Genomic DNA, 25473 nt, shown 5'->3' with positions numbered 1-25473 from the left:
GTGGTACCACAGTTATAGCAAGTTAGTTCTCCTTGCGCTGTGTTATAGTGCCTATTTTTGTTATGCTCTCCATATTGAAATGTGTCTGTCTCCTCAACTTCCTCTCTTATTTCGGTCCTCCTATTTGCCATTTCCGCCATTTCTTCGCTTGTTTTTGGGTTCTTTTCTTTCAAATATATTTTCAATTCTCTGTGGGTATTTTCTAAAAAATTTTCCATTACTGTTTTATCTATTATTTCCTTTGTTATTTCTTCCGGGTCTTCTAACATTCTATATTTTTCTAACTTTAGCCATTTTAAACACATGTCTTTCAATTTGTACCCGAATTCTTTATAAGTTTCGTTGTCTCGTTTTCTTTCCCTTCTAAATCTCCTTTGAAAGTGCTCGGAGGAGAGTTGAAACTTTTCAAAAATGGCTTGTTTTAGTCTTTCAAAATCTTTTGAGCAGTCCATTGGTAATGCTTTATATGCAATTTGCGCTTTGTAATTAAGGAGGGGCTGTATTCTTGTCACCCAATTTTCTCTCGGTAATCCGCTTAATTCCGCCGTTTTTTCAAAATCGTATATGTATAAATGTACATCTTCATCTTCTTTCATTGGTTGAAGGTTTACTGCCTGCATTATCTCTATTGTAGACGATTTCTGAGGCTCTTGGGAATTTCTCCCTGCAATCATTTGCATTAGTTCTCTTCTATCCCCCCTATCTGCCTCTTCTTTTTGTTCTCTAGCTATTCTCTCTTTCTCTCTTTCTTGTCTATCTTTCTCTCTTTCTTTTCTATCTTCCTCCCCCTTTTTTTCTCTGGCTACCTCTCTTTCTCTCATGAAATTTAATATTTGTAGTGTTGTATCTGTTTGAGTACTCTTTTGCGAGCCCCTGCTGGGAATTGAACTTCTACTACTGGTGCTACTTGGCCTACTATGAATCTCTCTGTTTCTAAATCCTCTTAATTCGTTTTCTGATTCTGTTCGTTCTATAATTATATTTTCTTTTACCCTCAACTCCCCTACATTTTGTACTTCATCTGAAGGGTGAGTTGGTTTTATTTTATTCGTCCTTTCATATAGTGAGTTTTCTTCATGTATTATTGCCACTGTTTCTTTTGTCTGGGTTTCTCTATCTGGGAATAATTCTATCTGAAGTTGCCTTAGGCTTTTTTCTTCTTCCCTGGTTCGTACCGGAGACTGCTCTATTACTGATTTTGTTTTGAAGATTTTCTCTTCGCCCGTCTCAGAAATGCCTATTTCACCTGTTGAGTGATATATGGTTCTATCTGACGGTGTTTTCCTTAGGGTATTTCCAGCGGGAGTCGCATACAATTGTGTGTCTGAATTCAATTTTTGTTTTACCGCGGTAGATCTTGTCTGAATTCTCCGTTTGTCCGCCATTATTTCAAGGTTTACTTTACGTCTTCCTTCCGAATGAAAATTCTTTTATCAGTGTCTCTTTTTATCCTTTCGTGAAAAATTATTTCCTTTTAATTTGCCGATTCTACGTGGGTTCTGTGTGGGCGGCGCAGCCTCCCTTGTCTTACAAATTAATTATTCGCGTGATCTATTGATTCTTAAATTTTATTACATATTATTATCCGACTAGGCACAGCTCAGATAAAAAAAAAAACATTTCTCTTTGCGATTTTTTATATATGTAACCACAATAGGCCACTCTTGTAGGCTAAATTACTTGTCTCTTCGAAAACGCAGAATTGTTTTTACTATCAGGTTTACTGATAGCTCCTTTTGTTGCTGCCACCACTTATTGGGGTGTAAGTACGGGTGTCGCCACTTATTGATGCAAAAATGGCGCAAAAAGGTTGCTATGCCACTTACTCGAGGGGGAGAACCCCTTGTCGGCCCAAATGTTAGTGGGATTCCCGCTCTTACCCCAACGGTTCTGCAAACATCGGGTTTGGTACTACTCGATTTACAGTACATCCTGTCCCAGGGCATGATAACGCGATCGAGTGGTCAAATGGCCACTTTCTAAAGCCAAATCTACCCGCCTTGGGTTACGGCTAGAAAATTTCTTAACTCTCTCCTTTGAGGTAACAAACCTCCCTGTCAATATAATAATGACGGTACCTCGTAGCTCTATTCCTGCCCTGCCTGGGTTACGGAAACTAGTACACAGTCTTAAGAAAATACCTTACTTGTATTCTTCCAAAAGGGTCACAATAATCCGACATAAATCTATATCCCCGAACGGGGTCTAAGCGTACACTAAAACAAAAAAATATTTTCACATAACTGTTCATATGGGTGGACCTTCGCTTGGCCCAGCCAATCAGCTACATCCTCATTCAAACCCAATTCTACCTCTTAGATTTATCTTTCAATGACTCCCAAACCAGGAAGTACCAAAAATAGAACTTACTTCAAGCTTACTTATTGCAACACCTCTAACTTAACGACGAGAATTTAACCTGTCTTTTGAAATTATACTATAAGCAAATGTAATTAAAAAAACGAAAACAGGTCATTTATCTGAAAGGAAAAGAAACAGGGGTGTAACCCCAACAACTATCTAAAAATTTTGATTGGATTTGTTTGGGGAAAAGGTGGGCGTCAGTGGGAGATTACTTACCCTCAAATCATTTTCGACTATTAAAAAAGGCACTAGCCCTTTGAAATTCTAATCGAACGAGCCCTTTTTCAAGTTTCTACGACAAAGATTAAAATAAAACCTCATATGCCCCCAGGGCATAACTTATAGCCCTTGCCCTGAAGACTGTAGGGGGAGTGTCCTGCTCAAAGGTATAATTTCCTGAACTTTAAACTGCGTTGAATAAAATGGCTATCTCAAAATTTTGTGCTTGGACAAATGGTGGGCGTGGAAGGAGTGTTAGTTATCTTCCAATCACTTTCGACTATTAAAAAGGACTCTAGCCATTTCAATTTCCAATCGAATAAGCCCCTTTTCAAGTTTCTGCGACAACGCTTTCTATAAAAACCTTATATGCCCCCCAGGGCATAGCTTACAACCTTTGCCCTAAGGGCTGTGGGGGATTTTCCTCCTCAAAAACCTAATTTTCAGAACTTAAAACTAAGTTGAATAAAATGGCTATCTCAAAATTTTGATTGGATGTGTTTGGGGATAAGGTGGGCACGAGAGGGCGTTTAGTTGCCCTCCAATCACTTTTGACTGTTAAAAAGGGCACTATCTCTTTGAATCTCCAATCGAATGATCCTTTTTTGAAGTTTCTACGACAACGCCTTCTATAAAAACCTTATATGCCCCAGGGCATAATTTACAACCCTTGCCCTGAGGGCTGTGGTGGAGTGTCCTTTTCAAAACATAATTTCTACCTGGAAATCAACTACGCTGAACAAAATGGCTATCTCAAAATTTTGTTCGGATGTGTTTTAGGAAATGGTGGGCGTGGAAGGGGTGTTAGTTGCCTTCTAATCGCTTTCGACTATCAAAAAGAGCACAAGCCACTCCAATATGAACCCTTTTTGAAGTTTCTACGACAAATTCTTCGATACGAAGTGCCCTGCTCAAAAGGAAAAAAATAATACATTGTGCCAACATTGTTTTTATATCCCCCGGGGCATAACTTAAAATCTTTGCCCTGAGGGTTGTGGGAGAGTGTCCTCAGAAAAATATTTCCTATCTGGAAATCAACTACGTTGAACAAAGGGCATCTCAAAATTTTGATTGGATGTGTTGGGGGAAGTGGTGGGGGTGAGAGAGGGTTACTTGCCCTCTAATCACTTTTGACTATTAAAAAGGGCGCTGGCCCTTTAAAATTCCAATCAAACGAGCCCTTTTAAAGTTTCGACGACAACGCTTTCAATTAAAACCTTATAAGCTCCCAGGGTATAACTTACAACCCTTCCCCTGAGAGTTTTGGGAGGAGGGTCCTCCTCATAGACATGATTTCTAGATCTTTCAACTACTTTAACAAAACGTCTATCTCATAATTTTTTTTGGATATGTTTGGGGAAATGGGGGGTGTGGAAGGGGTGTTAGTTGCCTTCCAGTCACTTTCGACTACTAAAGAGGGCACAAGCCACTCCAATTTCCAATTGAATCATCCCTTTTCGAAGTTTCTACGACAACTTCTTCGATACGAAGTGCCCTGCTCTAAAGGAAAAAATAATAAATAATAAATTGTGCCAACATCGTTCTTATATCTCCCCGGGGCATAACTTAAAACCCTTGCCCTGAGGGTTGTGGGGGAGTGTCCTCCTCAAAAACATATTTTCTATCTTGAAATCAACTACGCAAAAAATGGCTATCTCAAAATTTTGATTGGATGTGTTTGGCGAATGATGGGCGGGGGGGGGGGGGGTTAGATGCCCCCAATCACTTTTAACTATTAAAAAGGGCACTATCCACTCCAATTTCCAATCGAATGAAACCTCTTCGAAGTTTCTACGACAACTCCTTCGATACGAAGTGCCCTGGTATGGAAAAAAACAAAATACATTGTGGCAACATCGTTCGCTGCCTATGATAAATACCAACTCTACAATACGGAGCAGAGATTTGGGGGCATATGAAAGCGGCTCAGCTAGAGTGTGTTCAATTAGGGTACTTTAAGAGATTGTATGGGCTGCATAGAACGACTCATTCCCAATTTTTAAATTAAATAAAAAAAAACAATTTTTTTTTAACTGAAAGTAAGGAACGACGTTAAAAATTAAAACGAACAGAAATTATTCCGTATATGAAAAGGGCTGTCCCCTCCTCAACGCCTCGCTCTTTACGCTAAAGTTTTTTATTGTTTAAAAAAATAATGTTGTGAGAAAGTAAAACTTTAGCGTAAAGAGCGTGGTGTTGAGGAGGGGACAGCCCCTTTCATATACGGAATAATTTCTGTTCGTTTTATGTTTTAACGTCGTTCCTTACTTTCAGTTAAAAAAATTTGTTTTTTTTATTTAATTTTTGAACGTTTTTGAATTAATGCAGGTTTTGATTTTGGCTCACCGTACATGAATAATAAAAAAAAAAATTTGAATATTAATTTTACTTTTATTTGGTTAAATGGATTTCTCGAAACCTGTTTAATTTTATTTACGAACGTTTTTATTAGTAATAAATATACGTTACTTACGAATTATTGAAAGTTTTGGAAATTAGGTCTTTAAGGATGACAACCCTACCCCCTCTGAGCCCTAAGGGCAAGGGTTCTAAGTTATGCCCTGGGGACAAATAAGGTTTATATTGAAAGTGTTGCCGTATAAACTTCAAAAAGGCACAATTGAAACTGTTGGAAACTGAAAGGGCTATTGCCAGTTTTAATAGTTGAAAGTGATTGAAGAGCGACTAACGCCCCTCTCACGCACACCATTTTCCCAAACACATCCAATCAAAATTTTGAGATATCCATTTTGTTCAACGTAGTTGAAAGTCCTGGAAAGTAGGTCTGTTAGGATGATAACCCCCTCAGAGCCCTCAGTACAAGGGTTGTAAGTTATCCCCTGAGGGCATATAAGGTTTATATAGAAAGCTGTTGTAGAAATCATAGGCAGCGCGCTAGTAAAGAACGATGTAAAGAACGAAGTAAAGAACGATGTGGGCACAATGTTTTTTTTCCATACATGGGTACTTCGTATCGAAGGAGTTTTCGTAGAAACTTCGAAAAGGGCTTATTCGTTTGGAAATTGGAGTGGCTAGTGCCCCTTTTAATAGTCGAAAGTGATTGGACGGCAACTAGCCCCCCCCCCCACGCCCATCATTCCCACAAACACATCCAATCAAAATTTTGACATAGCCATTTTGTTCAGCGTATTTGATTTCCTGATAGAAAATATCTTTTTGAGAAGGACACTCCCCCACAACCCTCGGGGCAAGAGTTTTAAGTTATGCCCTGAGGGCATATAAGATCAATGTTGACACAATTTACAGTTTATTATTTTTTTTTCTTTAAAGCAGGGCACTTCATATAGAAGGGGTCGTCTTAGAGACTTCAAGTGGGGCTCATTCGATTAAAAATCGAGAGTTCTATTTCCCTTTTTAATAGTAGAAAGTGATTGGAGGGCAACTAGTCCCCCCCCTCTCACGCCAATCATTCCCCCAAACACATCCAATCGAAACTTTGAGATAGCCATTTTGTTCAGCGTAATTGATTTCCAGATAGAAAATGTGTTTTTGAGGAAGAGACTCCCCCACAACCCTAGGGGCAAGGGTTTTAAATTATACCCTGGGGCCATATAAGGTTTTTACAGAACTCGTTGTCGTAGAAACTTCAAAACAGGCTCATTCTATTGGAAATTCAAAGTGCTAGTGCCCTTTTTAATAGTCGAAAGTGATTAGAGGGCAACTAGCCCCCCCCCCTCACGCCCACCACTCCCCCAAACACATCTAATCAAAATTGTGAGATAACCATTTTTTTTTAGAGTAGTTGATTTCCAGATAGAAATTATGTTTTTGGGGAGGACACTCCCCCACAACCCTCAGGGCAAGGGTTTTAAGTTATGCCCTGGGGGCTTATATTTAAAATATATATAACAACAATAACAATAACTAAACGTAGCCCATAGCAAATAAAAATAAAATAACATAACAGTTGCAGCACAAAAACACACATAATACTATAAAATTATATAATACTATATATAATACTACATAATAACTCACATAATTACACACAATGTCACACACATAATAATAATAATAATAATAATCGTGTATTCAAAAGCTTTTATACAGGGCCATATACACTATACATCAAATATAGCAGGAAAACAAAAGCAAAACTCCCTTCAGCTTTCTTTTTCCAAACCATAACAAATCTTCTTCATAATAGTTCTTTTCTTATCTTTAGTGCCTGATCCACAAATCTACATAATCTACATATGAGGCTAGGTACCGTCAGAGACAACATGCCCCGAAATGAAAAATTACTTTTCCCCAAAATACCCTCCCTCAAATTAGTAAGCCCCTGGCACCGGCACAGAAAATGGTCCAAATTTTCCTCTTCAATATTACAAATGGGACACGTTACCTAGAATATAAAGTTTTTATTGAAGGCGTTGTCGTAGAAACTTCAAAAAGGGCTCATTCGATTGGAAATTCAAAAAGCTAGAGCCGTTTTAATAGTCGTAAGTGGTTGGAGGGCAACTAGCCCCCCCCCTCCGTGCCCATCATTCCCCCAAACATATCCAAACAAAATTTTCGAGCCATTTTGTTCAACGTAGTTGATTTCCAGATAGAAAATAGGCTTTTGAGAGGGACACTCCCCCACAACCCTCAGGGCAAGGGTTTTAAGTTATGCCCTGGGGAAATATAAGGCTTTTATAGAAGGCGTTGTCGCAGAAACTTTAAAACAGGTTTATTTAATTGGAAATTCAAAGGGCTAGTGCCCTTTTTAATAGTCAAAAGTGATTGGAGGGCAACTAGTCCTCCCCCCAAGCCCATCATTCTCCCAAACACATCCAATCAACATTTTAAGATAGACATTTTGTCTGCGTAGCTGATTTCCAGATAGAAAATCCCCACCCATCATTCCCCCAAACACATCCAATCAAAACGGTGAGATAACCATTTTGTTCAGCGTAGTTGATTCCCAGATAGAAAATGTGTTTTTAAGGAGGACACTCCCCCACAACCCTCAGGGCAGGGGTTCTAAGTTATGCCCTGGGGGCATATAAGGTTTTTATAGAATGTGTTGTCGTAGAAACTTCAAAACAGGCTCATTCGATTGGAAATTCAAAGGGCTAGTGCCCGTTTTAATAGTCGAAAGTGATTGGAGGGAAACTCCCCCCCCCCATGCCCATCATTCCCCCAAACACGTCCAATCAAAATTTTGAGATAGCCATTTTGTTCAGCGTAGTGGATTTCCAGATAGAAAATATGTTTTGAGGAGGATACTCCCCCACAACCCTCAGGGCAAGGGTTTTGAGTTATGCCCTGGGGGTATATAAGGTTCTTATTGAAGGTGTTGTCGTAGAAACTTCAAAACAGGCTCATTAGATTAGAAATTCAAAGGGCTAATGCCCTTTTTAATAGTCGAAAGTGATTGGAGGGCAACTAGCCCCCCTCCCCACCCCATCATTCCCCCAAGCACATCCAATCAAAATTTTGAGATAGCCATTTTGTTCAGCGTACCTAGCCCCCCCCCCCCACGCCCATCATTCCCCAAAACACATCCAATCAAAATTTTTAGATAGCCATTTTTTTCAGCGTAGAATAGTTGATTTCCAGATAGAAAATATGTTTTTGAGGAGGACACTCCCCCGCAACCCTCAGGGCAAAGTTTTTAAGTTCTGCCCTAGGGGCATATAAGGTTTTTATAGAAGGCGTTTTCTTAGAAACTTCAAAACAGGCTCATTCGATTGGGAATTCAAAGACTTTTTAATAGTTGAAAGTGATTTGAGGGTAACTAGCCCCCCACGCCCATTATTCCTCCAAACGCATCCAATCGGAATTTTGAGATAGCCATTTTGTTCAGCGTAGGCTAGTTGATTTCCAGATAGAAAATAGGTTTTTACCAGGACACTCCCCCACAACCCTCACGGCAAGGGTTTTAAGTTATGCCCTTGGGGCATTTACGGTTTATATAGAAGGCGTTGTAGTAGAAACTTCAAAACAGGCTCATTTGATTGGAAATTCAAAGGGCTAGTTCCCTTAATAGTCGAAAATTATTGGAGGGCGACTAGCCCCCCCACGTCCATCATTCTCCCAAACACATCCAATTAGAATTTTCAGATAGCCATTTTGTTTAGCGTGGACTAGTTGATTTCCAGGTCAAAAACATGATTTTGAGGAGGACACTCCCCCACAACCCTCAGGACAGGGGATTTAAGTTATGCCCAGGGGGCATATAATTTTTTTATAGAGGGCGTTGTCGTAGAAACTTCAAAAAAGGCTCATTCGATTGGAAATTCAAACGGCTAGTGCCCTTTTTAATAGTCGAAAGTGATTGGAGGGCAACTAGCCCCCCCCCCCACGCCCAACATTCCCCAAACACATCCAATCAAAATTTTGGGATAGCCATTTTGTTCAGCGTAGTTGATTTCCAAATAGAAAATACGTTTTTGAGGAGAACACTCCCCCACAACCCTCAGGGCAAGGGCTTTAAGTTATGCCCTGGGGACATATAAGGTTTTTATAGAAGGCGTTTTCGTAGAAGTTTCAAAGCAGGCTCATTCCATTGGGAATACAAAGGGCTAGTGCCCTTTTTAATAGTTGAAAGTGATTGGAGGGCAACTAACCCCCCACGCCCATAACTCCCCAAAACACATCCAATCAGAATTTTGAGATATCCATTTTGTTCAGCGTAGGCTAGTTGATTTCCATACAGAAAAAGTGCTTTTGAGGAGGGTACTTCCCCACAACCCTCAGGGCAAAGGTTTTATGTTATGCCCTGGGGGCATATAATGTTTTTATAAGAAGGCGTTGTCGTAGAAACTTCAAAAAATGCTCATTCGATTGGAAATCCAAAGGGCTAGTGCCCCTTTTAATAGTCGAAAGTGATTGGAGGGCAACTAGCCCCCCCCCCACGTCCATGATTCACCCAATTACATCCAAACAAAATTTTCAAATAGCCATTTTGTTTAGCGTAGGCTAGCTGATTTCCAGATAGAAAATATGTTTTTGAAAAGGACACTCCCCCACAGCCCTCAGGACAAGGGTTTTTAAGTTATGCCCAGGGGGCATATAATGTTTTATATATTAAAACATCCATCATTCCCCAAACACATCCAATAAAAATTTTGAGATAGCCATTTTGTTCAGCGTAGTTGATTTACAGATAGAAAATATGTTTTTGAGGAGGATACTCCGCCACAGCCCTCAGGGCAAGGGTTTTAAGTTATTCCCTGGGGGCATATAAGGTTTTATAGAAGGCTTTGTCGTAGAAATTTCAGAAAATGGCTCAATAGATTTGAAATTCAAAGGGCTAGTGCCCTTTTTAATAGTCGAAAGTTATTAGTAATATTTTTTGTTGTTGTTGTTGTTTAGACCAGGGCACTTCGTATCGAAGGAGTTGTCTTGGGAACTTCGAAGGGGGGCTCATTCGATTTAAAATAAAAAGGGCTGATGCCCTTTTTAATAGTCGAAAGTGATTGGAGGGCAACTAATCCCCCTTTCACTCCCACCCTCCCATTTGTCCATTATGTTTAAAAACTAAATGTTTCCTTAAGATTAAATCAAAATGTATTGTGATAATGCTACTTCCCAATAAGGTATCTCAGCAGTATCCCAAGAACGACTGATGGTATTATGCTCAAACTTTTGAGGCTACTTCCGGTCTTAAAATTTAACCAAATCAAAATAGTGTAAGTGTATCCAAGCTATCAAAGAAAGTAAATAGATTTTTTTGCGAATGGTATCAAGTTTTCCATTTCAGGTCAACTAGAGGAGGTATGAAACTAAGTTAAACAGTACTATTTGTGTCCAGATTTTTAAAAGAGTATGTTTTTAAAAATTGCTGAAAATTTTTCTCCAGCATACAAATAGTAGGCAAAGCTATAAAGTCTTAAAAAACGAGAAGATTTAAAGTGTTATTTTCTTTTTCCCTGAAAAGACTATGTCAATATAACACGAACCAAATTTAATAAAAAAAAAAATTTCCACAAAATAAGTTTTTCAAAGAAAAGTAAAGAACTCCATTAAATCAAAAATGAGCAAAAATAAAATCAAATAATCTACCAAGCTCGAAACTACCAGAAATAAGCATCAATAAATAAATGAAACCCAAAACGAACAGAAATTACAATAAATAACCGAGTCAAACTCAAAACGAGCAGAAATTAACATAAGTTGGGCCGCAAAACCCCTATGCCTTCCCAAGGCCAGAATAAAATTTGCACTTTACTGAAAAAATACAAATGAATGTCCATTGTCAGTTTAATATATATATTAAATAAAAAACAAGTTTTTTATACTCAAAGTAAGGAGCGACATTAAAACTTAAAACGAACAGAAATTATTCCGTATATGAAAGGGGCTGTCCCCTCCTCAACTTTTCGCTCTTTACGCTAAAGTTTTTTATTGTTTTAAAAAATAAGGTTGTGAGACAGAGTCAAACTTTAGCGTAAAGAGCGAGGCGTTGAGGAGGGGACAGCCCCTTTCATATACGGAATAATTTCTGTTCGTTTTAAGTTTTAATGTCGCTCCTTACTTTCAGTTTAAAAAACTTGTTTTTTTTTATTTAATTTCTGTTCGTTTTTTAGTTAATGCAGCTTTTATTTTGGCTCACCTTCATTGAATAATTAAACAAAATTCGCATAAAAATTTTACTTTTCTTTTGTTAAATGGATGTCTCTAAATTTGGTTATGACGTAATTTACAAATTAACTTACGTAAATAACTTCTATATTCGTATATTTTTCTTCTGGCAAAAAATACAAAGTTGCAGATTTTTGCAGATATGAGCTTTAAACCTATGTAATAGGGTTTTCTGATACGCTGAATCTAACGGTGTGATTTTCATTAAAATTCTTTCACTTGTAGGGGATGTTTCCTCTCTCTTTAAAAAATCGGGTAAATTTTCTCAGGCGCATAGCCTTTGATGAGTAATACTAAACTTGATAAAATTTATATATTTAGAATCAGCATTATAAACACATTCTTTTGATACATTTATTGTCATCAAACTTCCGTTTTTAAAAGTTTCGATTACTATTGAGCCGTATCGCTTGTTTTTTTATTGTTTTTGTTTTAACGTATATGTTATTATGTATATGAGGGGGTTCTCCCCTTAGTCAATACCACGCTCTTCACTTTAAAATTTAAAAAAAAATTTGATTCACAAACCCCTGACTCACAAAGGCCTTTTAATTAGAATAGATAGCTCTTTTTAAAGCAATAAAAAAAACTGTAGCTTAAAGAGCGAGGTATTGACTTGGGGGAGAACCCCCTCACATACGTTATAATTTCTATTCGTTTTGAGTTCTAATGTTGCTTCTTACTTTCAGTTGAAAACTTTTTTTTTATTTAATTTCTGATCGTTTTTTAAATAATGCTGGGAAATCCGGCGCCCCCTTCATAGAAATGTCCCTTACCCCAAAGAAACATCCTCCACGGAAAGATTCTGCAGAGTAACCCCCTCCTCTAGCCCCCCCCTCCAGAAAAAAATCCTTCCTGAAAATGTCTGTATACTTCCCAATAACCAATAATGCTGGCAAGTCCGGCGCCCCCTTCATGGCAATTTCCCTTCCCCATGAAAACTTCCTTCATGGACAGATCCTCCAACATAACCCCCGACCCACCCCCCCCCCCCGCTACCAGAAAAAAACCCTTCTGAAAACTTCTGTATACTTCCCAGTAATCAATACTGTATGTTAACATTGGGTAAAGTTCATAACTTTTAGCCCTCCCCCTGGGGACTTCGGGGGATTAAGTCATCCAAAAAGACATAGTTATCATATTTTCGACCATCCTGAACAAAATGGCTATCTCAAAATTTTGATCGGGTGACTTTGGGGAAAAAATGAGTGTGGGAGGGGGCCTAGTTGCCCTCCAGTTTTTTGTTCACTTAAAAAGGCACTAGAACTTTTAATTTCCGTTTTAATGAGCCCTCCCACGATATTCTAGGATTACTGGGTCGATACGATCACCCCTGGAAAAAAAAAAAATAATAAACACGCATCCGTGATCTTTCCTCTGGCAAAAAATGCAAAATTCCACATTTTTGTAGATAAGTGCTTTAAACCTCTATAATAAGATTCTGTTATACGCTGAATATGATGGTGTGATTTTTATTAAGGTTCTATGACTTTTAGGAGGTCTTTCCCCCTTTTTTTGAAAATCAGCTAAATTTTCTCAGGCGCGCAACTTTTGATGGGTAGCACTAAAAATGATGAAAGTTATATATTTGAAATCAGCATTGAAATCTGATTCTTTTGATGTATCTATTGGTATCAAAAACCCGTTTTCTAGAGTTTCGGTTACCATTGAGCCGGGTCGCTCCTTACTTACAGTTCGTTACCACGAACTGTTTGATACTGATATTTAGTAATCAAAATGTTAATATTATTTGATTTATTAAAGTTATAAAAGTAAAAAAAATTTCTTATACCAAATTCACTGCGCCTAACTTTCCCTTTCCCGTACCAAAAAAATGTATTTATCTACAATAAAAAAAAGTATAATATTTATAGCTACTAATAAAACTGACTTTTCCAGGGTAGAACGATTACAGAAAACAGATCGGGGAGAAAATTACGGCGCTATAACATTGGTTTCCTAGAATTTAAAACGGCACAGTATCATTTGCTCAGTTCCATAGGAGCAAATCGCAACACATTGTTACCCAGTAGAACTCGAAGAATTCTAAACGCAATTAATATTAATTTTCATTATTTTAATTCATTCTCTTTATTTTAATTCAATCATTTTAGTTTTTTATTGTAAGTTTTATTTTATTTATATACGCCCTCAGCTTGCTTGAGCTGTCTAGAGCCGTCCTCAGCTTGCTGAGGACGGCTCTTGGATATCGGGCTGAATTATTCTTAAGGTTTAAACAAAATTCACTGTCTTAAGTAAATCCCCTGTTGTTTTTACACGCTTATTCTTCTGTTGTATCAACTTGTTATGATTTGTAAATACTTAGGGCTAGAAAAGGATGTAGAACATGAGCTAGATTTAAAATGTAACCAAATATAATATATAAACATAAGAATAAACATACCTTCATCTGGCAATCTAGCAAAAATAGACCTTTTACTTTCGACTCAATGCAATACAAAATTAGAAAAATGAACTCAATATTGAGTTTTCCTGTTTTTTCCTGTTTAAGAAGTAATGAAACTTACTTTCATCCGCATATTAATTATTTTCATTGTTTTGTTAATTGTTTAAATTAATTTTTTGTTTAATTATTTATCAATTAAACTTTGTTTTACTAATTAATGATTAATTGTTTTTTTCATAAATTATGATTTCGACTATTTTCGTTGACACAAGTTTAACCATATTATCATGGTTGTTATGAGCAAATAAAAAAAAAAAGATTACATAAGAATATTGGATCATCTTAATTCAAATAGAAAACAAGCAGAAATTAAAATAAAAAATCAAGTCAAATTTAATTGATATAAATTAAAAATAAACCGGTACAATGTTTCAAGGAAAAAACTGAATTGGTCTTGAGATTCAAAACTAAAAAGCAGTTTAAATTATCTATTATTATGATAAGTAATTATATCCTAGACTTGAAAGTATCCTTTATATGCACGATCTAATACTTTTCCAGAATTTAAATAATGTTTGATATTATTTTTTTAAGTATTTTATGCAGTTATGTTTTTAAGGCTATTCTAAATCTTGTTTTTTTTAGTATTTGTTAAAGTATTTCTGCAATTTCGTTTATGTAATCTATATACTTTTCGATTTATAGAGAAATAAATAAATACCGATCCTTGAGGAACACCAATGCAACCAAAAGCCTTATTAATAGATAAAAACCGTCAAGGTCATTCCTGAAGCTATGATTTATTAAGGTATGTCTGAAAAATATTTAAAACTCAGCAAATATAGTTAAATTAACCAAACAGCGTAACTAGATCACGAATACATTAAAATATGGTTTTTAAACAGTGCTATCCCTCTTTCAAGCACAAATTTGAAAAGTATGTTCCCGCTTTCAGAAATATTATCAACACTTATATTAAGCTTTATTATGAACACTTAATAATTTTTAGTTGGCTATTTCCATGACCCAGAAGTTAATATTTTATTCAGTATAAATATAGTTTGTTTTAATTGTAATACTTAAGTTACTCTACTGATGATGATGATGACTGACTATGTCGTTCAACGTCTAGAGTTTTTGTATATATTTGTTTCACTGTCTAAAAAAAGGACTTATCCCTATTTGGAACTCTTATTTGTTTCGTAATAGAAAAGGTAGTGTCGCCAATTTCGGCAGATGAGGATTATTTTGTGGAGCTATAACATGGGGATCTTGCATTTGTCGCCTTTTTTGTCAAATAAAAAGGAGACATACGCCAAAAAATGGATTGATATTGAATTGGCTTAGAATACTTTTGACAGAAGAGGATTATCTTATCTATGGGAAAAAGGAGACATGAGCCGTAAAATGAAATAATTTCGAATTTGCTCGAAATATTTGAATTTAGTTTATACCACTGAAAAGAGCATAAAAAGTTGGTTTTGAGTATTTTTTTCGAAAGCATCTGAATTATGCCGCTATTAATATGAAAAAACAAAACTTCTACATAGGACCTTATTTAACATCAATATAAATTTTCGAAAAGTTAAATTTCTCAAAAAGCTAAAATCAGGGTTTTTCAATGCTTGAATAGTTTTCGGCTATGGTAATTAAAAGGGCGGCGATACGCCATTTTTATAACTTTTCAGGAACCCCAAAAAACAGAAAAAAGTTTGTCTGCTGTAGTTGCTCTGAGAGATGAGGTTAATGGAGATAAAGAAAATTATATATTAAAATTATTATAAATAAAAATGATTAAAAGTATATGTTAAAAATTATATGTTTGAACTGTTATTTCTACGTCATGGAAAGGCAGTGTGGTCTTTGAAAATACCTGTGAAAAACAATACCAAAATTCACAACAAGATTAAAATGTAAATTCTAATTTAATTCCCAATATTTCAATTTCAGATATTAGAAAGAAACTTACCTTGATACGAGAACGTCAATAACACTCTTTGATGTTCCAGTAGTCCCTGCTAAAGATTTTACTAATGAATTATCGCCCCCTCTTCATATTAGTTACAATAATATTACTAAAACCGGATATTTCCTAAAAAAGTGGAAGATTGGATTCATCTCTCCTATTCCAAAAAAAGAAATAGTTGATTATTTCTCCTGTGTGAGCCCAATCCCTGTTACATCGGTCTTAAGTCAAGTTTATGTGAGTTTTATTTCTTTGTGGTTAAAAAAAATTCATAGTAATTAATAAGAACGAATCCCGAAGTCTTCGACTGTTCACTATCTAATTAGTTTATTTGATTTCATTTAAAACATCTAGAAGAGCCCAAAATAATGATAAATTTAATTGCAATAGATTTAAAAAAGAACTTCGATCTTGTTGAGCACAAGATTTTACTAAAAAAGATGACGAAGAAAATCTTAACTGGAAATTAAAAAAAAAACCCTGGAAATTTTTTAAAGTTTGAAAAATTCTACTGGAAAAAATCTCTGAACATATTTTTTAATTTTTAAAAGGTTTTCTGGAGAACAGAAAAGAAATTATAAAAAAATAAATTTCCCTTTTCTTTATTGGTTTTCTGCGGTGTTCCGCAAGGAACAGTGATCGGTCCTTAGTGCTTCCTCCTCATGGTCAATGAAATAAGTGTCGGTCTAGACCTAAGATGGAAATTTATAGATGATCTTTCGCTAGCTGAGGTAGTGTGCAGCGAAACTGGATATGGCGATTAAATAAGAAATGATCAGCAATGAGATTTTCATTTCTTACGAAAAGCCAACCTGAAATCGAACCATCCATAGGCCGAAACATCCTCAGGAACCGCACTGCCCTACTAGGGTTATTCTGGCCTTACTTGGTATAAAAATAGAAATTTGATTGCAAAAAAAAGAAAATCAGTGCTATCTACATGCTGAAAAATCTAGAGAAATTTCGGGCTCCAAAGCATAAAAAAGTAAAGAAGTTTCCCGTTTCTTTAGCCTACTCTTTTTATCTTGAAACGTTTAAACTTGATCCCCTTTATATCCTTGGTGAGAAACTGTGCATGTAGTTTGGCTCAAAGTTCTCCTACCATCCCATCAACAAGAACTTCATCCCACCTCCCATTGTCCCTCTTCGAGCCTAACCTCCCAGAGATCTGGTTGAGTTCTAAAATTGGCACCGGTTTGTTCCAGGTCACATTGTTACTTGCAAAACTTTGTGCAGAGTTTTGTTCTTGTTTCTAATAGTTCGTGGCTTTTAAAAATGTTTCTTATGTTGATCAGTTTTAATTATTATTGCATTTACTGTAATTTGGACTAAAATTTATAGTTGTTACCTTCTTTTTTTTTACTAAAAGATCCTACGGTTGGGTGATACCTATGAATGTGTATCTTGTTTTAAATAAATGGTTTAATTTGTTTTAGCTAATTTTTGCTGATTTCTTGCCCAGGTGTTTCTCTTTAAACTAGACGTTCGCTATTACCAAATCAGTATAACTGACTATGAAATTTTTTTTTTCATTAAAAATTGAATTCCTGATTTTCCCGAACTTTTTAAGATATATATTATTGTGTAATTTTCTACTTAAGCAATTCTAATTATCTGATTTCACTGCATGCTATCATTTACTGGACGCCCAAGAAGAGTGGCTAAAATGGTTGATTTATTTCTTATTTATGTTGTAAATACCTTGTTTCCTTTGTTCATTGTTGCGTGAATAAAAAACAGTGAAATTTCATGATTTACAGGAAGCTGGTGGACTTCTCTCTTTGGCTGAGGCCTACTGTCGAATAAACCGGGCTAGAGGGCTAGTTCTTGTATCCCCAGAAGATTTGTTGAAAGCCTGCAAGACGCTTGGACCCAATAGAAAACTTCAATTATACCTTTTTCCAACTGGCGTTTATGCCCTTCAGTCAAAAGATTTAGAAACTGGCAGTTTGGATAATGAAACTCTGACTACTGTAAGTTTAAAACAATAGTAGCTCCCCAGAACTGTTTTCGTGGAGGGTTGCCTCTTCTTTGGATTTTCCCCTAAGTATTTGGAAAAAGTATGTATCGTTGCTATTACGCCTAAAAGTCGTATCTGATATTTAGACGCTTCCAGGGTAATTGCAAAAAACGGTTGGCTAAGCTGTTTTCAAAGTGAGGATCAGTAGTTCGTTTGCTAAACTGGTCTTAAACAGAGGACTAACAGTTCGTTTGCTAAGCTGTTTTCAAAGGAAGGATTAGCAGTTTGCGAAAAAACCGTTTGCTAATCTGTTCTAAAGGGAGGATTAGCTGTTAGCTAGAAGTGTTTTCTAAACTGTTCTCAAAGGGAGGATTAGCAGTTTTCGAAAAACCGTTTGCAAAGCTCTCCTAGGGAGGATCGGCAGGGTAATGTAGATCAAGAGGATTGAAGTGTGATAGAACATAAATTACCCCGCTGATCTTCCTTCTGAAGCAGCTCATCAAAGGGTTTTAAAAGTTTGAAAACGCCAGATACGTTCTTTTGACGTACCAGCGACGATTTGATAAACAGTTCTAAGAAATTGCCGCGAAAAAAGGGAATTCAAGTGCTTCATTTCATTGGTTTGTGCTTGTAGTCGTAAGCGCTGCATCTGTTCATTTCTTAAGAAAATGACTAAGCAGTTGAAATGCATTTCTTGTCGGGGGGGGGGGGCTATACGGCAAAAAGACAAGAAAAAAATATTGAAACAGCTGACAGCTTCTGAAATTTTAGGTCGGTCATGCTACTTGGTAAAAACCAAGGAAGACATTTTTTGTCTGGTAGCAGCTTTTTCTTTAATGCAAAACCCCAAGTATAGCTTTTTCAAAAAGGAGTTTATGCCCTTCAAATAAAAGACTTAGAAACTGGCAGTTTGGAAGATAGAACTTCGACTAGTGTAAATTAAGCACAATGAAAACTCCCATTGATGTCAATTTACCAAAATTTAGGGGAGGGGGAGGGGCAAAGTGTATTTTTCAAAATCTGGGAGCTGGGGAAAATTTGTCATTCAATTAATATACCCACCAAGAAACCTTTTTTTTGTTTGGAAGGGGGGAAACTAGAGGGAACACCGGAAAAGGCCTTTTAAGCTCTTTCAACTTCTTTTTTGTTCCCAACTATATTTCTTTATTTGTTTTAGATAGTTTCGAAGACCACATTGCCTTTCCATGACGATAAATAAAAGTTCAAATAGGCATAAAATCCTTTTAATAAACAGTGATGAATTTCACAAAAATATTTCGGTCACATATGCAGTGACCATATAATAATAGTAATAATAATTTATTTGTACCCTCTTTACAAACATGAAATGCTGATAGAGGAGTAAATAAAGAGAAAAAGAACAAATACACACACACAGACACAGACACAGACTTAGAAAATACAACCTAGGATATAAAAAGATACAATGAAAACATCTCTAATGAATAACAATACTATAGCAATAACAATAATCGGATGTAATTAAGAGGAAAATTAACGATACATTCTCTACGCTTTTCAAACCTAAGCCTAAGTTCTTCCACTTTCAACGTAATATCAAAAACTCTGCATTTCTTAACAATGTAAGTGTTCCTGATCCATAAGAGAAGGCCAAGAAAAAACTTACAATATCTAAAGAACTGTCTATGGATTATAAGGCGTTCAGTCTTATTAAAAAACTTCCAAATTGGCGTTATAAAAAGTATTGGGGCACAAACATTGCATTATAGAGCCTTCCTAGGCAAATCTTGTCAAACTGCCCTTTTATTTTAGCAAGCATATCATAAGTCTTTAGAAGTTTTTCCTTAATAGCTTGAATAATGAGAGTTCGCGTATTCTTCATAGACGCAGTAAAAGGTATTCCCAGATAATTTAACTTATACAAACATGCAATTCAGGATGACCCGACTAAAAGAGACTCACCTACCCCTGAATTTGGATGAAAAACCATAAATTCTGTTTTAAAAGCCTCTAAGGAAAGACCTATGTCTGAAAGACTAGATTGGACTACATTAACGGCAGAGTGAAATGAATCAAGATCTTTCGCTAGCAAAACAATATCATCAGCATAAGATAGTTGGCTAATATCAATGAACCGATCAATCAGGAAAGGGAGAATGTTTCTAGTAGCTGTACTGATAGCGTTATGAAATAAAGCTGGACCAATGACCGAACCTTATTTGACTCCTCTCTTTACTGAAGTACGATCGGTAAGATGAATACCAGAACACACCTCAACATGAGAATTTTGATACCGATGCCATAAATAAGAGCGAATGAAAGGGTTGAAACCATTACAAAGGAAAGCAAGGATAGCATGAGGATGAAGGACAGAGTCAAAGCCCTTAGAGATGTCCAAAGCACACACATACAGACTTTACTTAGCCAAACGGTGCCGATCAAGAATATCCAAGAAAATAGCATGTGCATTTTGAACTCCAATGCCAATTGATTGTCGCCAAAATTGCAACGTACATTAATAAACGGGAAGAGAACTTTTTCAAGAAGTTTGCTAATTATCGAACAAACAGTAATTGGCCTATGCGAACCACGAAATGAAGGGTTTTTATTCTTTTTTTCTAATACAAGTTATAACACCTTCACAAATTGCCTTGGGCACATATTGCTGAGACACAATCGCCTGGAACAACAAGAAAGATTGTCAAAAAGGCATGGCGTGGTGCACAGCAGATACTTGGTATACAGTTCATTCAGACTGGGAACTTTACATGTTTGAATCAATTCAACTTGTGTAGCTACAGATGACAGTGGAATATTGACAAAGTTCTTACTATGTTCAATATTTGATAGGTAACTATAAAGAATATCTCGAAAAGAAGACTCTAGAGGTGGCGGGTGTACTGAAAAAATTGACGAAAAATGTGATTCATATATAAAATGTGATAACATATGTGATTATTGTTATCACTGTTTGTGAAATTTATCACTGTCTTTTAAATTCATTAATGAATATTTCACTGTCTATTAAATATTTCACTGTTTGTGAAATTTACCACTGTTTTTACTACTGATGACGGTCACTGCATATATGACCGAAATATCTGGTATTTTTGTGAATTTCTATCACTGTCGATAAAAGAATTTTATCCCTATTTGAACTTTTAGTTATTCTTTATTTGTTTATAAATGACAAAATATTTACGACTGAATGAAAAAAAAAATCGTACGATTTGAATTTGAGGTAAAGATATTAGTTTAATTGAAGTTAGTTGAATTTGAGGTAAAGTTAAAGAAGTCAACAAAAACCTGTCCGACAAGAGGCATAAAATGAAAAATAATTATGCTCGACAAGTGAGACATGACGTGAGCGACAAGTGCACGAGTGAAAAAGACAAAGATTTCTCTGAGGGATTTCTGTCCAATCATCACGTTTGCATATCTTTCATACGTTTGTATGAAATTTATACGTTTGTTCACAAATACATTTCCACATTTGTGTATTTCATTGGAGAAAAGAGAGGCTGTTAATAATTAAAATAAATATTCTCTTTTTTGATTACAGCTGCCCTCGGTTTTCTACAATTTGTGGTCACGAAATTCACTTTGTTCCCTGGAAAATTCCCATTGCCAAAGGGAAATTACCTTGCCCCTTCCTTGCTAGGGAGGGGGCAAGTGGTAAAACTTTTTTTCATCTTATTATATGTATTGATGTGCCATTCAGCTGGTACATTTTTTATTCTTGGGGTTTTCCCAAGGTAAGGAGGCGAGCAAAAAAAGGGTTTTGGTCTTTTTGCTGAGGAACCCACCTACCCGTCTGGTTGATTTTTAGGTGTTTTTCCTTGGGGTTGGACAATCATTTAAGGATAGGCCTTCATTTAAGCGCATAATTGTTCTGATGTGAATATATTAGGGAGTTATTTCTTTTCTTGACTCTTTTTTAATATTAAACTTAATTTTTTGAAAAACCCAGACAGATATTTTTTAATAAAACTGGAACCGGAGAAAGTTCAGTAATTTTATTTACCATTTCTCATCTGTTCCAAGAATACCGTGTTCGATTTTGACTGGTTTTTCTTGAGGTTGGTTAATCTTTAAAGGGAGTTATTATTATGCCTAATTTTGGGAATTTTTAATTTTTCATGAAGATCCCCCCCCCAAGAAGATGGTAGAATTAAAACTGTGCCCATTAGTTTCTTTTTGAAAAGTTTTGTAAGAAGCTCCTAGTATAAGGACTGATCGTAGTTGCAGTTACTTTGGTTCAGGAAAACACTGTGTAGTTTCAAACCGAGGAAGCCATGGATCCAGGATCTTTTTTTTTGGGGGGGGGGGGGAGAGACTGTCTATAATTTAAGCGTACTTTTTTGATAGTTAATGCGATTATTTATCAATAAACCAAAACGTTTTCTTACCTTTCTGGATTTTTCCTTTCTAAAACCCCTTATGACTACTTTTAGATTATAAATTAGTTTCAAATTGTTTTCTGTTTTCTGATTTTCCACTTTTTTTTCGTCAAATATTGACATTTACTTTCTAAAAAATTGTTCCCACAAAAGACTCAACAGTCTTGACCCTGACATTAAATTACGAAATTTTATTGCTTAAATTCGTTCTGAACCCACACTGACTATGCGGTATTTTTTTCATATTATTTTTTTTCCTATTTATAATAGGCAATATTATCAATTTTTTAATTTCATCATTTTATTATTTATTCGTTCTTTGTCAAACGTTGAACACGCCTTTTCAATTTGGTCACAATACCTAGGTCTGTCTTTCAGGGGGGTAGGGGGGTAGGAAAACCTACCGTTTTCTTGCTTTAAAGATAATTAATTATTGAAATAATAAACACGGCACGTTTTGAAGAAAAACAGATGAAAGGCTCGAATTTTCCTGATTTTTTTTTAAAGATGCCTGGATTCCTATTTTCCGGTGTCCTGAACCTGGGGAGGGGGATAAATCGGAACTGTTCCTAAAAGGGGGAAACAGGAAAATTAGATTTTATTGGCCCTTATTTTTTAGTTGTCTCGAGGGAGTTCTTTGAATCATTCACGGGGAAGGAGGAATGCACCATCCCATTCTGTTTGTAGATATTGGCATCAAGCTTAAAAAGTTAAAGTTACTTTTATGTTTTATGTTTTCTTTATTTGATGATTTAAATAATCACTGCATTATTAGTATTCTTTTAATTAAATTAAATAGCTGTCGCAAAACTGAAAATAATCACTAAATTATCTTTCTTTTACAATCCCAAAGAAAACAAAAGAAAAAAAAAATATTGTTAACACTTTCCAAGAAAACTTTCTAACACACTGTAGGAAACACTTCCAAAATACAATTCTCTCTTTCCTAAATTTAAACTTCCGCATTTTTTAGTTAGTTATATTTTTTTTATTATTATTATTGCTACAACGCGTCGAACCGTACAAATATCCGTTTTCTTGCCATATTTGATATTTTTGCTGTTTTTTCGCCCAATAGTTTTTATATAAACCTAAAATTCATGAACAACACATATCTTAAGATTACGGCAGGTCATGAGGATTTTTTCATTAGAGGACGTCTGATAAATGAATAAATTTAGTTATTTAGATCTCGACATAGGTTAAAAATGTTTTTTTCACTTTCCTTGAAGAGAGGGGGAAAGGTATTTTCAGGTCCCCTTCGTGGACTGGTGTATCGTAAGCAAAATTATACATGTTAAGTTCTATATATAATTTATGAATGTTAATTTGTTTTCTCTTCTCTCTTTCATTTTTTAATTACTTATTTGGATATCCAGATTTTTTATTCTTTACTTTTCTAGAAGAGATTAGAAGAAGAGAGATTTTCTAGAAGAGAGAGGGGGGGGGGAGGATATTGATAGGTGTTCCAAAAGGACTTAATAAGCATAAAAGGCCGTATATACTTATAAATGTTAATTTATTTCCTCTTCTTTTTTTCGTTTCTTTAATTACTTTTTTGGGTCTAGATATCCAGATTTTTCATTCTTTATATTTTCTAGAGGAGATCGCAGAGAGGGGTAGCGGCTTTAACCAAAGAGTATGGGTAACTTACAAGGTTGAAAACTGGGATAGTGTGACCGAAAATTCAAAAAAAAAAAAAAACGCCCTCTAGCTTTAGGAGTTTCGTGGTATTTTTAATTGTAATAGTTATGCAAAAGTAGTGTAGTAATAATTGTCTGATCATAGTAACTGGAAAAAAAACACAATTACGAAATTTGAAAAAATGCGAAGAAACGTCAAACGCTAGATGGCATGGGTGACTTTCCAGACACTAGCGCTACTTTCCACTCTTTAAGTTGCCCATACTCTTTGGTTTTTACGTGCTTAGGTATAGATATCCTGAATTTTTTTTTTCCAGGGAATATCTTCAACCCCTCTTTATGGAAATGCATTTTCTGAAGGACATTGTAAATACTAAAGTTTCTCTCTTCTTTTTTTAGCTGGAAAAGAAAGGACCACAGAGCGTTGAGTCTTTTGCTGTTAGTCTAAAGATTTCTGTGATACTTGCTAGAGAAAGATTGCTATCTGCTGAGCGGATTGGGAAAGTTTGTCGTGACGAGTCAGTGGAAGGCCTGAAATTCTATCCCAACTTATTCCTGATAAAGTCTTAAGATACCGTTACACTTCAGCCAATTAAAAAAAAATTCTGATCCCGTTAGTAATTTTGATTTTTTTAGATTTTGTGCTAAAATTTGAATTATACCAGATTTCACTTTGTTTACTTTATAATTAACTTTTTTGTACAAGTTTCAGCAAAGAAAGGTCATGTATGACATTTACGCATTATCTACAGTATTACTTACCGTGTTACCTATTTACGTAATACCTACTTAATAAGCAAGGTAACCATCTTCAGCGATTGATCAGTATTTATTTTCACCATAGACATTTTTTACGATATTTTTTTCGCTTCTTAGTTAGATTTTTTCTGGAATAAAGTCAAAGAACTGGACTGATTAAGAAATTCACTATACAAAGATGATTTGAGACGTTTTAAGGTTTTCTTTTCTCTAGGGGTGTTAATTACAGTGGGATGGGAAGGGGTAATTACCTCTTTGGGATTCGTTTTGCCCCTTAAAACTAAATATAGCCCCAGATTATCCTTTATCCTCTCCATCAGTTTAAAGCATTAACACTTTTATGATTATATTTTATTTTATGATTATTTTGTTTATGCAATGGACTGTGTTATTTCAATACAGTATCAATTGTCTACTACTCAGTTTGGCTTAAATCTACCATTTATTTGGTTTTTGTTAGTTTACTCCAATTTTTATTGCAGGTGAGTAAATAAAATAATAATGATTTATTGTTAACCAACTACGAATAGTGTTATAAACTTATAAGAATGGAAAATCTTGTTTAACCGCATGAATTTTTAACTAACTGGGAATGAAATTATTCTTTTAGTGAACAGTCAAAGGGTAAGTCACTGTCTTTTGTAATTGCTTCCTTTTTGAGTTAATTATTAAAATTATTTTTAATAATTTTAATAAAATTATTTTTAATATTTGTAATAAATAAAGGAATCAATTATTAAAATCGAAAGTGATTAGAGAGCAACCAACCACGGCGGGAACATTTTCCGGGGGGGGGGGATAAACGCCGGCCACCTAAAATAAGGTTTCCATTGGAAAACACATATGCATATGGTTGTAGTTTATCGAATGGTGTCATCTGAAAATTTGATTCATAACTGTTTTTTTTCTGTTCATTTGGCCAAAAAAATCGTTGACTGTGATGTGACCTATTGTGACACATTAGCTATTGACCTATTTACTATCGTGACATATAAACTTTGGGTGGAAACTGACGCCATTGTGCAAAAGATAAATTGTAAATGTTATCTGGTGCTTTTGCCAACTAGCGTTGTAAATTATATCCAAAAACCATCTAAAATCGCCTTTACAGAAATATCCCCTTTTTCAAGAAAACGAGGGGAAAATTTCAAATTTCTACAATATTTTTTGGATTGAAATGT

General features: G+C 35.5%; 1 protein-coding gene across 1 annotated transcript in view; it reads left to right on the top strand.

The window, feature by feature from the left end:
• Vps36 (vacuolar protein sorting 36) overlaps positions 1-24209 on the top strand; it is a 66071-nt gene extending 41862 nt beyond the window's left edge. Inside the window, exons 7-8 of the mRNA XM_089095228.1 lie at positions 17309-17521; positions 23933-24209. Of these exons, the coding sequence (XP_088951354.1) occupies positions 17309-17521; positions 23933-24103 (384 nt within the window). The 3' untranslated portion in view covers positions 24104-24209. The remainder of the gene's footprint in view (positions 1-17308; positions 17522-23932) is intronic.
• The last annotated feature ends 1264 nt before the right edge of the window (positions 24210-25473 follow it).

The sequence above is a fragment of the Artemia sp. Qi Xiang Cuo genome, chromosome 10 (assembly GCF_049724085.1).
Source record: "Artemia sp. Qi Xiang Cuo chromosome 10, ASM4972408v1, whole genome shotgun sequence".
NCBI classification, from domain to species: domain Eukaryota; kingdom Metazoa; phylum Arthropoda; class Branchiopoda; order Anostraca; family Artemiidae; genus Artemia; species Artemia sp. Qi Xiang Cuo.
This window is presented reverse-complemented; position numbering and strand designations above follow the sequence as displayed.